Source organism: Caenorhabditis briggsae (assembly GCF_000004555.2).
Source record: "Caenorhabditis briggsae complete genome, chrX, whole genome shotgun sequence".
Lineage (NCBI taxonomy): Eukaryota > Metazoa > Nematoda > Chromadorea > Rhabditida > Rhabditidae > Caenorhabditis > Caenorhabditis briggsae.
In genome coordinates this window covers 5932566-5946582 of record NC_013491.2, presented here as the reverse complement: position 1 = coordinate 5946582, position 14017 = coordinate 5932566, and the positions used below count along the sequence as shown (strand labels likewise).

Below are 14017 nucleotides of genomic sequence, written 5' to 3'. Positions count from 1 at the left end.
ACATACTACTAATTACCCAACTGCCAAAATCCACGATATCTTCTTTTGATTTTTCTGAAATTTGCATTTCTCGGCTTTAGTTGAAATTTCAACCAGTCACATGCAACGTCTGTTGTAAGGAATGAACTCCAAAAAAAAAAACAAAGAAAACCTCAATTTTTCTTTTTAAATATATTTTTTACCGGTTCAGAAATGAAGAAAAACTGCATTTTTGAAGGAAAACGGTCTTTCCACAAAGATATAGAGTTAAATCTCAAAAAGTCCCAATCCAATCGCTCATTTCTCGCAAGTTTGCCTGTTGGCCTGTTCACAAAAGAGGCTTGCATATATTCCATCAAATATTTTCGTGGCGAGACCCACGACCCTCCGAGACATATGTTCAGGACAGATGAAGAAAAGGCTGTATGACTCAATTCATTTTTTTATTTTCATTTTCAGTTGAGTCTTTTTTGCATTGTTCACTGTTTTCGATTACTCCATTGACAGATATTTGACAAAATCAACATGGAACAAGGATGGGCGTGGTGTGGGGAGGAATTCCTGGACCCTGGCGTGGGAGATCTCGTAATAAATCAGCCTCAATACCTAAATCAGGTGTGTTCTCAAAACAAGTGTTTCAATGTATTAAATAAATGTTTAGCAGGGACCTACAACTGCCAATGTGGAAACAGTACCACAATAGGTTACCGACACTTTCGGATTTTCAAATCACGTGGAGCTTAGTTCAACAAGAGATATCGCCAATCTGTCGAATTCTCAACCTGCCCGAGGATTTCCGTTATTCGATGAATGGAGTCCCAATTATTACAATGCAAGTGGACATGACCTCACAAACCCTGAAATACAGAAATCAGCTCTTCAAAACACAGGAGATACTCAACATCAGAACTATGAAGGTTTGTGGAATAGTGTATCGGGTCCAGTGGGTTATTCAGAATTTCAGAATTATTTGAATATTATTTCAAAATTTTAGTTCTGTTACATACGAGAAGAAAATTACCAGAAATATATAGTACCGGCCCACCATATACGTGCACATGTTATTTGAAAAAAGACAAATTAGAAAAGTTTGTATTTCTTTTGTAGGATGCCAGCCAAAGTTGACAATTTTCCACTGAAATAAAGTTATATTGTGAACACTCTATTAGAAAGCCACTCAAGTCGCCAGCTTTGAAATAAATTATCTTGGTTCCTGGGAGAGGTATTAAAAAGAGGTCAACTAACAAAATGATTTTGATAGTATGATAAACATTTCATATATTGACTACTTCTCGATATCTTTCACATGAAATGAAATACATAATTGGGCTTGAAATTAGAGGTTTGGATGATATTCTTTCAGAATGTTTACGGTACGTTTTTGTTCGGGAGATTCGAACATCTGCGTGTGACATGCGGTAAAATAAGACAGAAGCGCCGTTCACATTTCTAATAAGCAAATGTTTAATAGTTTCAAATTTAGGTAATGTTCCTTTCACTCAAGGATTTGGGAACTCGTATCTCACCGATTTCAATCCAACTATCTTCCTGGAGTCAGTGGCCCAAGAATCTATAGGTTCTCAAAACGGGAATTCACCTCAAGAAGGTTTGTGATACACCTATATGCTTCTGGTTTTGCTCTACGTAAAAGCCCACCCGATACTTTCAATCAAACATCTATTTTTGAAAATTATCAACAACTTTCCTTTGACATATTGCCTACCATATTATCCCCCATATTTTATCAATTGACAGATTTATTTTTCTCATAGGAACCAAAATAATTAAGCCCAAAGTGCACGTTTAGATTTAGCTTGTATTAGAGAAAATATAGTAAACAACAACAAAAACCGTTTTCAGGGATTTCTGGTTCGAATCAAACAATTACTGCTCCAGAACTAACCTCAACGAAAAAACGGGTCCCAAGCCAGTTATCAACCAAACCGAAATCACCAGAAGAAGCCAAGGACATTTTGGATACACCGATTACAGCCACTGACATCAGTACTTCTTGGATTATAGAAAAAACAACGTTATGGCTGCAAAAAACGAAGACCACAAAACAGCTGTTTTGTAAAAATATTTTGGACTGCGGCATCAAAACGTTTCGCAAATTTACCTCTCTTCAACAAAGCTGGGAAGAGATTGATACAGAAAAATGCAAAAAAATTTGCGTTAGAATGTACAATTTCATACTGATCCCCGACAGTATCAAGCATGTTTATTTGAAAATGAATTTGCACAATGCGATGTAGGTGTCAGGATCCAGATAAGCTCTATTTTATATGTTTCAGAAAACAAAAGAAAACAGTGAATAGAACAGCTTCGAGTTGGGTTGTGCCAATTCAACAAAATTATCGTGTTTCTTATGAGGTAAGAAGACACTTATCGTAAATTTTCTAATAGAAGCTCACGTACACTTCGAGGTCCATTATCTCGTTTCCGTTAAGATATATCAAAAATGTTTCAACTGATTAAATATAATTGATCTCACGATACATTTATGACTTAACAGGTTTTCAATATTTATCGTACAACCAAAGATAATTGAGCTTAAAACGCACTTGTAAAGTATCCTTCTATTAGTGCGAATACAGTAATTTCATATAACGCAAAATTTGTATTTAAGGAAATCAACAAATCAACAGCCCGTGATTTACATTTTATAAAAATGAGGGAGCTACGTAACAAGCTTGATGAGTATGAAAAATTGATTGCGACCAATCCCAAATCGTTGGAGGACGTGCAAAAAATGCTTAATGCCACCATTCCTTATACGAATCTTATTGATACTGCGAGTGACCGAATGGAAATCATAACTTGGCAACAGAGCACCAATTGTGAAATGGTTTACTCGGTAGACCGAAATTATTGGTTGTCCCAAGGATTATCTTGAGCATGCCACAATAGAAGTTCCACCGTTTTCCGAAATGAACGCCAAGAGTCAGCAAATTCATACTAGAATGCACAATTGGCTGCTATTCACGGAGGAAATAAAATCGAGAATTTTAAATTTTACCGCACTAGGAATCAGGTGGAGACTATTGACCTCCCGGTTATTATGGATGACCTCAGTATTTTTTCCAGCCAAGAGCAAGGAGACTATCACAAGAACAAAACTGCAAGCAACTCCAATAATGACTAGATGGTAGCTGAATGACGTTGTTATGGTCACAAGCCAAATTATCACGAATGGTCCTCAAAATACTGTAAATAAATGTGTAAACAATATTTAATAATATGTAGATTCTCCCAATTGATTCATCCTATACATATAAAAACAATTATGAAAAAAACATATGAAAGAAGTAGTACAAAGAAAAGATGTATTGGAGAAGAAGTTGTGACCAGGCACTTGAAAAATTAAACCCAAATATACAGAAGGCCAGGGATGGAAGGTGACAAAGTCAAGAAAATATACAGTTTTGCTTCAAAAGCAACGGAAATACAGTAAGAAAAGGCGTATTGACATGGTAGTGATGTGGCTCTCGAGATGTTTAGAAGAAGAGACGAGCGCGATTGTCGTTCCAGTTGAAATAGGATTGTGGACGAACAGTGAAAGTGTACTGTAATTTTTGAATCTTGTTTTAAACTCGTATTTCAGCATTCCTAACATTTTCAAAATTTGAATTCAAACATTGATAAACCGCTTGTTAGGTTGAATTTCAGTGTATTGTTCTGAAATTTAGGCAACTTTGAGCTCAATTATCTCCCATCAGTTCCCATTAGTGATATCAGAAAACAGTTAGCACATGAAATATTGGTGATAATATGGTGAATATTTTGGCAGTAGACAAATTTCTGACACCTTTTACAGAAATCGAGATAATTGAGCTTACGTTTGTTAGAGCGAATACGGTAATAAACTTTCCTTGAAATAAAGAACTCTATTGTTGCACTTTGGAATAAATTTTTTCGGTTACTGTTAGAGAGATAAAACATTTGTCGACTGAGAAATCGTTATCCTAGTTTTACCGATATTTCATCAATTGGCAATTTCTCGCCATTTTTCATGGAAACTGAGATAATGAAGCTTAAAAGGCATGTTAAGAATTGTCAAGCAAAATACAGTATTTCAATTTTTTAGTTCTACAAAAGATGAACGTTTAAATGTGTTTTGTTTTAAATTTTCCCAATATTTCGAAAAACTTACTGGTCTGAAGAAGATGATTCTCTCGCCAATGTAAATCCGAGACTCCTTATCCGGAAGAATCGCGACCGCCTTATCAACAGCAGCCACGTCACCATAGCGAGCAATCTTTTGGAAGACTGGATCAATGTCAGCCGAACTGAAATAACACTCGTTCGATGTTTGTGGACAACGACTATCAACTGACGCGTACGACTGAGCACGGAGTAGGTAGCAGAGTTGAATCAGCATCTCCGTATCGTAGATCTCATGCTTGAAGTCTTCTGAAAGCATATTTATTGGTCTATTTCAGATGGCTAAAGTGCTCACCGCTCTTGAAGTACTTCTTAATCTCTTGCTTCACCCATGGAACCATGAAACGGTCGGAGAAGTAGGCGAGCGCTGTGATGTTTTGTTCTGAAAAAGTTGAATGTTAATTTACGAACTGTGAAAGACATAAACTACAAAACGGGGTGAACTTACGATTGATAGTGCGGTCAAACTCGAAGCCTTCCGGGCATGCGTATGACAGAAAGATGACAAGTTCCTCGGTGAAAACGTCATCCAATATCACTTTTTCAGATGTCTTCTCGGTGTAGGATCCGGTTCGGAGGCTGAAAATTAAAAGTGTGTTCTAAAAATTTTTTAGAAATCGCTGGCCAGTTCATCCGAGTTATATCAAACTTAGTACCAAAAACCCCGATTTGAGTGCACAAATAGTAATTTTCAAACACGATTTTATTATTCGTTTCTAGGTTTTTTAAAAATTGAACTTTGTTGTTTTATACTTAGCGTGTTCTAAAATTTAATATTTCAGATTTTTTTTTAAACTTTCGTTTGTCAACTTCGAAGAAAAATTTGAAAATTTGAAATAAACTTTTTTTGAGAAAATCTAAAACATATGAAATTTCATTCAAACTATTCTAAACCTTTTCTGAAATTTTTATCAAAACCTGGGTTTGTAAGGTATTGAGGTTACCTTGTAAATCTTACTGGAACCTAGCCGAAACAATAATTTGCGAAAAAAAAAACTCACATATGAAAGTATTCCGAGATTTCAGCCAAATAATTGAGGTTGACGAAAATTGTGTCCGTTTGCGTGTTGATTTGGAATGTTCGGAGATCTGTCGTTGTGCGGAACAAGTTGATTTTGCTTTGGAGAGCATCTGAGATTGGTTGAGTTTGGATGTCGCCCGTCATTCTTCACTGAAATGAAATTAAATTTATTGGTGTGGAATGAAAAAGAAAATTAGAAAGATTATAGTAGAAGAGCTACTGTAATTTTTAAAATAAAAACCCACACAAAATCGTCAATTTCGAGCCCAATTATCTCGATTGCTGTAAACGGTATCAAAAATCGGTCAACTGAACAATTATTTATCATAATATCACCATTATTTTATCCGTTGGCAAAATTTTGATCTCTGTCATATTAATAGAGATAATTGAGATTAAATTGAGGGTTCGGGTGGGCTCGGATTCAAAGTACATACGGTAGATCGTGTAAAGAAAAACTGACACTTTGAAGCAAAAGAAAACAATGATCGAAGACAAAAAACCTGAATTAGTCTAAAAAATATCTGAGGAATCAGGAAGAGAGAAGAGCAACTTCCGAATTTTCAAAAAGTGTAAAGTCGCCACCACTAACATCTCCTCCTTGCGAGACGAAAAAACAACTTATCACATGAATTTCTTGTGTTGCTATTTTGGCGGGTCATTTCTTTCTCTCTCTATCTCTCTCAAACAGGAGGGAAACCCACATTACAACTGGTTCTATTTGTCACCTTGATAAGGATTGAGAACAAAGAAGACAAACAAATAACAAATATCGTCATATTTGGCTAAGGTTCAAACCATTGTAACCATCTACCAGAAACCTCAGATCGAAAAATGAGCCGAACATTAACTAAAAAAAAGAGACCTCATTTTTCCAATGTGCTCTCAAAATTCTTCCTCTTCTTTATATACCCCTATCATCACGTTCAGTAAACGACGTTTCAACGCCAGTCGTCCAAAACGCAGACAGCTAGACAAAATCACTGGAGAAATATGCTGCAATACCTACCGCCCGCACACTACAAATTGAATTTATAGCATTTTTAGAAAAGATAACATCTCTGGAGGTCGAAAAAAAACAAGTTGAAATTTAAAATGAAAAACAACGTCGGGCGCTAAGACCACCAACGAACATTTTAGAAGAAAAGGTATTTTTTTCCAAAAAAAAATTTAATAGACCTCTGACACTATAGTAAACAAGACAACTAATGTAGAACAATGCCAGACAGCTGTGACAAATTATGACAGTAATTTTTTGAATGAATGATTATCTTCGAGAACAAGAAAAGAAACTAGATTTTGTGTCAAGGGTCGAGGAAAAGATTTCATATCTTGTGATAAAGAGGGAAAACCAGATGGTAAGCTAAGACCGTTTCGTGTAAATATTGGGTTAGAGGTTGGAAAAAATTACTGGTTCAAAGGTGGAACGACCCGGAGAAGAGGTGAGAGTAAACACTACAAGGATTTGGGACACGTCATCGCTGAACTGTGCAAGGCCAAATGAAGAAAACTTAATTTTTGCGAGAAAAAAAACTCTCGTAAAATTAGGTTCTTTTTTTTTTCCTAACAGAAATCATATTTGAACTAAAAAAAGAAAGTTCCGACCAGGTTATCGTATTCCTTTTAATGAAATCCCACGTAAACCACCAAATTTAAGCTAAATTATTTCGGTTTCTATGAGAAATATCAAAAATCTGTCAACTATTGAAGTATTGCTGATATTATGATAAAAGTTTTCTCAGTTGACACATTTTTGATAACTTGCACAGAAACGGAGATAATTGAGGTTAAAGTTGACGGTTCAAATGGAATTCTATTAGAAGGACTACAGTACATGCTATTTTTCAGACTACCAAAATTGATATCTACTAAGCTAGGTGCTTTTTCAGTCTTATATTCTTTCCTTGGGTCCATATTCCGTTTAAAACAACATTAGAAAAGGGTTTTCTATAATTTCACTTATTAAATCCACAAACAACTACTTTTTAGCCTGTTTTTTATGATTGATTGTCTATTTTCGACGAAACTCTATCTTACATGATAAGTGCTGAGCAGTCTGTGTACCCACATTAAGGAAACACAAACTTTCCGATTGATTTTGCGCTTTATAGCTATCGCAAAGCTCGACAGTTAACAAAACATTAGCCCGTTCTGCCTTTACATCTCATATTCCTACGCTAATTTCCATATATTAGGTTGAACCGAAAGTTTCTTTCCTTTTCGACAACATTTTTGATCAAATTTTTCTCGAAGCAGAGGGGGATAGATCAATGAAAGTAACGTCCATGAGCATTGACAATTGTCTGGCAACGCTCCAATAATTTCTTGCTTCCCTCGTCTTAGAACGACGAGGACTGCGATTGAAAAAGTGGGCCAACTCCTTTTTTGTGTCATCTTTTCAATTGAAGTCATTTCTATCAAGATGACGTCTAAGAGCCCCAAACAACTATTTATTCGAAAGGGCATGAGCCGCAAAATACGCGAGTGCAAAAGAAGAGTTGAGCCAAACGATATGAATTTTTGGCTGGTCCCTCTAGTCACTGGCGATCTCGCATTGTCGCGCAGGAAGCGGACTTTGGTTTTTCTCCTAGTTTTGATTCGACTGTCAAGTTCAATTTCTCTAATTAAGAACTCTATAGGGCGGCAATTCTAGTGGTACTTTCATATAAAAGTTCCCAGTTTCCATTTCTTTGAAAAAACCATCAAATTCATAGCATCCCCCTTTTCACGTAAAATTTAGATTGCGGGATGCCCAGAGCTAGCTGTTCTTTTCCAATCAAGTCACCCTCCCGCACGTTGTTAGAGTAACTTACCCACTTCTCATCTACAATAATTAGATCCCCCACCCAACTGAACGTGTGAAGAAATGATAGCATGTCCACATGGAAAACCATATCGTAGTCCTTCAAAGCATAGGATACGAATCGACCCAGTTCTTGAAGTTTCCAAGATACTTCAATCCGTTTACAATACTTGGCTGACTAACGGATAATGCCTTCGACATTTTACGAGTGGTTTGAAATGGATCCGCCTTCCCGACCTTTAGCAATTGATCGAGATCCAGCTCACTGGGCCGTTGGCATCTTTCAATCGGATATCCCCTGTGCAAAATTTTTTGAACAAAAAGCAAATTGTAGGCGATGGCCGAACATGTCCCTTATATACATTCACCAAATGCTTGTGAATACCGGGTATTTCAAGACCAAATAAAAATATAATCATGTCTGGTGTGTGCAGTCGGGTAAGGCCCGAAAGAATAGTCTCCAACACGAAGTGAGATAAAAATTTGAAAATCTGCGATCTAATAGACACTGAACACAGCGCTCTAACAAAAAAAATTCTGGTCAACCTAATATCTACGCTAATTTCCATATATCTACGCCAATTCCCATATGTTTACGCTAATTCACTAATTTACGTGCTAATAGATCTAAAAGCAACTCAAAATAGAATGAACATCTTTGGCCTCTTTCGTTATCGCAATGAGAGAACGTTTGACCAAAAAAAACATGTTCTCGAGGTGGACAATTTGTACTGCAAACAATAGAACAAGATTGAAAACTAGTAAAAGATGTTTGTGTTGGCGGAAAAAGGACCATTTTGAATGAAGGAAGGGGAAGAAAAATGGGAGAAAAGGGGGAGAAGGAAAAAGAATGAAGGGCAAAAGAACTCGAAGGAACGATTATGCAAAACAATGAGGGCGAGAGAGAGGGAGACGCAGACACAACTGACTGTTGTGTTGTTCTACGTGGTCCGTTATTGATCGGTTTCCCAGGAAGAACCCACAGGTGACCTCTCTACGTTGTACCGTTTGGGTAGAATAAGATCTCTTTAAAGGGCCAGAAAACGGTTCACGGGAAAAAAATCCCTTGGAAATTTTGAAAAAAATTCAACTTCACAGTCATGTGAGCCAATGATGTGTAAGAAAAAAAATAAAAGAAGAGTTTATGACTATTTTTCTATGAACACAAAATAAGCTTCAAAGATAAGAGAAAAAAAATGTGATTGGTTGTTTACTACTCCATTAAGTGTCAGTTTCCGTCTGGCTCGCAGTTCAAACTTTGGCGCTCATATTCAATTTTTGTGCAGAAAATTAAGTTTTAATTCAAAAAAATTGATAAGGACAGAAAGCAAAGCAATACTTTTTGGTACAAACAATTAGTCATTATTTCATAAAAATACCTGAAGTCTTTGGACTAGTTGAAAAAATTCTGAGAAAGAAAAAAGTTGTTGTTGACAAATTAAATATCAATAAGACATGGTATCAATGAGAAGGCAGAAAACAATCAAGGAACAACATATGGTCGGTGTAATAGGAAAAAGATTATCAAGTTGTTTTCAACTTCTTCTCACTCTGTTCCATTTTCAATTTTTCTGCTTCTTCCATTTTCATCTCCAAGTGACGGGCATAGACGTAAGCGGATGATCCGAAAAGAATGACAATGTTGCTGACCCACCTGAAAATTCATGGTCTTCATATGTCCCAGTTTTTTTCAATTTGATGAATAATTTCCGGGTGGTTTACTACTACAAAACTGTCCAAAAGTGTGCTACCGTATTAGCTCTAATAGAAGTTTAACCTCTCGGCTGGGACTGTCGTCTTTTGGGAGCTGGCTGACCAGATTTCGCTAGGGATTTTCCCAGAAGGTGCCCAAACAGCGTTCAAAAGGTGGCAAAAGCAAGAGCAAAAGCTGACTGGTTTCATCTTAGGTTCGCCTAACAGGTTCTACCTTCGCTTGCGGTGCGCCTAAAATTATTTTTTTTTCGTCCAAAAAGCGCCGAAGCTTGCTTAAAAGGTGGCGGCGCTCTAATTTTGCCCAAAAGGCGCACATGTTCGCCCGAAAGACGGCAATACCTCTCTAATTTCACCCAGAAGACGACAGTCACATCTGCACTATACATGTACTCAGAGCTCTATTATCTCGATTTTTAAAAAATGTCAGTAATCTGCCAAGATTAAGCTTTCTGATATTATGATAATCAATTTATCAGATTAGATGACGACTTATTGATATCCTTCACAGAAAATAAAGAGTGAGCTTGAAATGAAAGGTTTGGTTTTTTTAATTCCAACAGAGATTTTACTGTGCTTCTACCTAGCTCCTGCTGGTATTCGCCAAGTTTAGATGCCTGTATAACATAGTAGATTTCGTTGGATGAGACTGAAAATTTCAGAATAAACTTAACTAAAATAGAGCTTTAATTTTGTAGTTCACTACTTTTTAGTACGAAATCGTTCAAATGAGTTATACTGCTTTAACCTAACCAACTTCCAAAACTTTTATAAACCAAACTAATTTCAGAATCGTGACACTTTCAAGCGGTTCGTCTGGATCAATATGTAAAAAAAGTTGTCAACTACAAAATTGGAGCTCTATTTTTGTTCTATATACTCCAAAATTTTCAGACATATCGAAAAATTCGGAACTACTTTTGTAGGATTCCTAAGTTGACTGTTTTCTTTAACCGCCTATATTTATTAGACATACAACGTTGAATATATTTGAACTAAAAAACAGGTATAATCTTTGAAAATTTCGGAGGGTACTGTATTTTTCATACCATGTAAATGGTTTCCATTCTCGATTGATGATGACGGCAAGAAGAGTTTGAGTAGCTGACTTAGCAGTGGCCGAGATGTTATGAGTAAGTGGAGAAGTAGCCTGAAATTAGAATCGTTCCAGACTGGTCCAAAAAAGTCAAAGATCGGGAGTTTCAAACAATGAGTATACTTTTTTATTAAATAGGTCGTCAGGAATTAACCCAGACGCTGAAAAATTTCAGGCTGCTAGACTGACACATGTTGAACGAATTCTATAATAGTTCTAATCGAATTGTTTGTGTTTCTTCTTGGCCTAGACCACCAAAAAAACGGAGAAGCATACTTGTAACGGGCCGGGCCGGGCTTTTTCCGGAATTTCGGAGGCCCGGGCCCGTCATTTCACTAGTTTCAAAATTTAAAAAAAAACACATAAGGGGGTTTGAAAAACAGATAAGGGGGTTCACCCTTATGTGATTTTTTTCGACCAAAAAATTTTTTCGAGTTTTTCGATCTTTTTTGATCAGAGAGACAAACAATCCGAAATACAAAAAAAAATGGAAAAAATTATATTGAGAGCTCAAAATTTGGCTCAAAAATACAGAATTTTTGACACCGGGCCTTTCGGGCCGGGCCAGGGCCCGGGCCCGGGCCGGCCCGGAATTTTACAAGTATGCGGAGAAGTCTTGTTCCTTGCTATCTCACCTCAATCTGCCAAACTGTCACGTAGTTCATTGTGAACCCGAAGAGACCAGAGATGAATAACAATTGCCAGAAGAATTGTTCAGGTGGATTAGCTTTTACCCTATCTACGTCACCGTTAAGCCACATAAGAGGAAGGAAGAGCACCACTGCAACAACATTGTTATACCAAGTCAACTTCCAGAGACAATTTCCGACTTGTGGTAGGACTCTAAAAATAATTGGAATCATTGGAAACCCTAGAAACCTTTTGGATCTACTTACTTCTTTGTAAAAATTGCATTTAAAGCCAATGATATCGACGCGAACAATCCGTAAAATGCTCCTTGCATGGACAATGAATTCTCCTTGGAAGCGGGCTGAGAACCAATTGAGAATCCAATTATCAGGATCAAACAACACACGTATACAGCTTGGCTTGATTCAATCCCAAGTACCCAGGTGGAGAGCATCTAAAAATCAGAAATTCCTGCGATTTCTTAACTTTTCGTCATTTGTCTTACCACATTGAATACTGTAGATGTGGATCTTCCAATATAGTAAAACGAGACTCCATTGTTCCGAAGACAGAGGTTGTTGAAGGAGATCATTGCCACGAAGAAAATGGATAATGGGAGAACCTGTATCAATTATTTGTCCTCCATTTTTCTCGATTTAGTTTTTACAGCTAGTAACGCTTTTGGACTCAAATTCAGCGTTGGAAACCGTGGAAAAATTCTGGAAACCTTAGATCCCAAACTGAGCAAAATGCACACAAGAACAGTGGTCAAGCATTGGCACCAGGTGATAAACAGTGGGATATTCAGCTGAAAATATGTGTCCCTTTTCTATTTTTCCATTCCATTTGATACTAACCCTGGCACCAGTACCCGAGAGTAGATGTTTGTTGAGAAAAACCAACCCTATTGAGCAGACCCTAAAAATATTAAATTTGCACCTGCGTTCGGTACCAGGGAGTTTTTTTACCAGTAGGATGCGATGGAAGGGGCGACGCTCTTCCATCTGCCACCATCGTTGGCAGGTGTCATCTAATGTTCACTGAAAAAAAAGTTTCATTAAATAGTGGGGGAGTAGGTGGGGAAGGAAAGTGGCAGATGATGAAATTATTAGAAAACAAATGAAAAAGGAAATTTAATTAAAGACAAAAAATGGGAAAGGATGTGAGAAGAGACCAGAAAACTGATCAGAGAGCGGTTTAGAAAGATGGGTCTTATTAGGAAATGTTCATAACCGAAAACATTATCAATCAAGCTTTTTCTCCACGTTTTTCACACAGATTCCAACTTTTCGAATAATAGACAATGACTTTGATAAATTGGTGATAATAAATGGGCTGATGAATACGCCGTAATAATTGATACTTTGAGAATTTGATAAAAGGGCAACTTTTTCAAACAAAAGAAATGAAAAAATTTCCAAATTTTAGTGTTAACAACTTACCTAAACTCTGTCAAGGTTGAGCTCCATTATATCGGTTCTTATTAAATATATCAAAAATTGTCAACTAATAAAATAGTAGTGATATTATGATGAATGATTTGTCAGTTGACAAATTTTTGATATCTCTTATAGAAATCAAGATAATTAAGCTCAAAGTTGACGGCTTGGGTGAACTAGAGGAAATACGGTATTTTAGTGTTCCGTTTCCTCTAATAGAAGCCTGCTCAACTTTGACCTAAATTATCTTGAGTCCTGTGAAAGATATAAAAAATATGGCAACTAATAAAATATTGTTGGTGTTATGAAAAATAACTTATCAGTTGAAACATTTTTGATATCTTTCTCAGAAATTGAAAAAGGTGACCCCAAAGTTGACGGCTTGGGTGGGATTCTACTAGAAGGAATACAATATTTTTTGAGGTTCCAGCTATTCAGTCCAGTCAAAAAAAAAACATGAATTTATTTGAAAAGCAACAAGACAGGAAACTGTTTTATTATGAGCCATAGGTATCACTAAAATCCAATTATCATGAGACTTGTGATAGAAGAGCCCCCACACTGTCAACTTTGAGCTAAATTAAATTAATTATATACACACAGAAAATTTGTCCATTGATAAAATAATTAGCATATCATGATGAATGATTCAGCAGTTGAAGAATGTTTGGTATTTCTTATAGAAACCGTTTCCGATTCAGTTCAAAGTGCAACCACAAGATGACATTTATTGCCGGTAATTCCTAATTTTATCAATTATCTTTATTTCTGTAAAAGATATACAAAATTTATCAACTGCAAAAATATTGGTGATATTATGATGAATAACTTGTCAGTTAACAATTTTTTGATATCATTTACAGGAATCCAGATAATTGAGCTCACAGTTCACGATTTGGACGCGCTTCTATTAAAGCAAACACTGTATTTTATCTTATTCACGATAAATTGGCTTCTTCATAGAAGAAAACCTAGATTCAAGCCAAGGAAAAGCACGAAAATGACGAAAATGCATTTTCTGGGAGCACGGTGCGCCTCCTAGTCGCGGCTCTCTATATGCTCTAATCCTCTGCGCTCGCGGCTCCCTTTCATGCTAGCTTAGAAGACGTCAACCTTTCATTTTGTTCTAATTTATTTTACCAAACGTTTTCCCCTTCAAATCCAGTTGGCTTTTT

General features: G+C 36.5%; 3 protein-coding genes across 3 annotated transcripts; 1 reads left to right on the top strand and 2 right to left on the bottom strand.

Moving 5' to 3' along the window:
- Nucleotides 1–504: 504 nt before the first annotated feature.
- CBG27557 lies at nucleotides 505–2875 on the top strand (the record flags this gene model as incomplete). Its single annotated transcript, XM_045239229.1, has 6 exons — nucleotides 505–594; nucleotides 719–896; nucleotides 1463–1585; nucleotides 1840–2230; nucleotides 2274–2352; nucleotides 2609–2875. 6 exons carry the CDS (start codon nucleotides 505–507, stop codon nucleotides 2873–2875), a joined length of 1128 nt encoding a protein of 375 aa, XP_045100010.1.
- Nucleotides 2876–3342: 467 nt separating this feature from the next.
- Nucleotides 3343–5308, bottom strand: CBG17553 (the record flags this gene model as incomplete). Its single annotated transcript, XM_045239228.1, has 5 exons — nucleotides 3343–3545; nucleotides 3723–3845; nucleotides 4439–4525; nucleotides 4592–4722; nucleotides 5145–5308. The coding sequence occupies 5 exons, from the start codon at nucleotides 5306–5308 to the stop codon at nucleotides 3343–3345; spliced, it is 708 nt and encodes a 235-aa protein (XP_045096241.1).
- A 4183-nt stretch (nucleotides 5309–9491) lies between these two features.
- Cbr-nstp-9 lies at nucleotides 9492–12433 on the bottom strand (the record flags this gene model as incomplete). Its single annotated transcript, XM_002644035.2, has 8 exons — nucleotides 9492–9621; nucleotides 10727–10827; nucleotides 11409–11616; nucleotides 11670–11857; nucleotides 11909–12025; nucleotides 12131–12211; nucleotides 12261–12321; nucleotides 12372–12433. The coding sequence occupies 8 exons, from the start codon at nucleotides 12431–12433 to the stop codon at nucleotides 9492–9494; spliced, it is 948 nt and encodes a 315-aa protein (XP_002644081.2).
- Between the last annotated feature and the right edge of the window lie 1584 nt (nucleotides 12434–14017).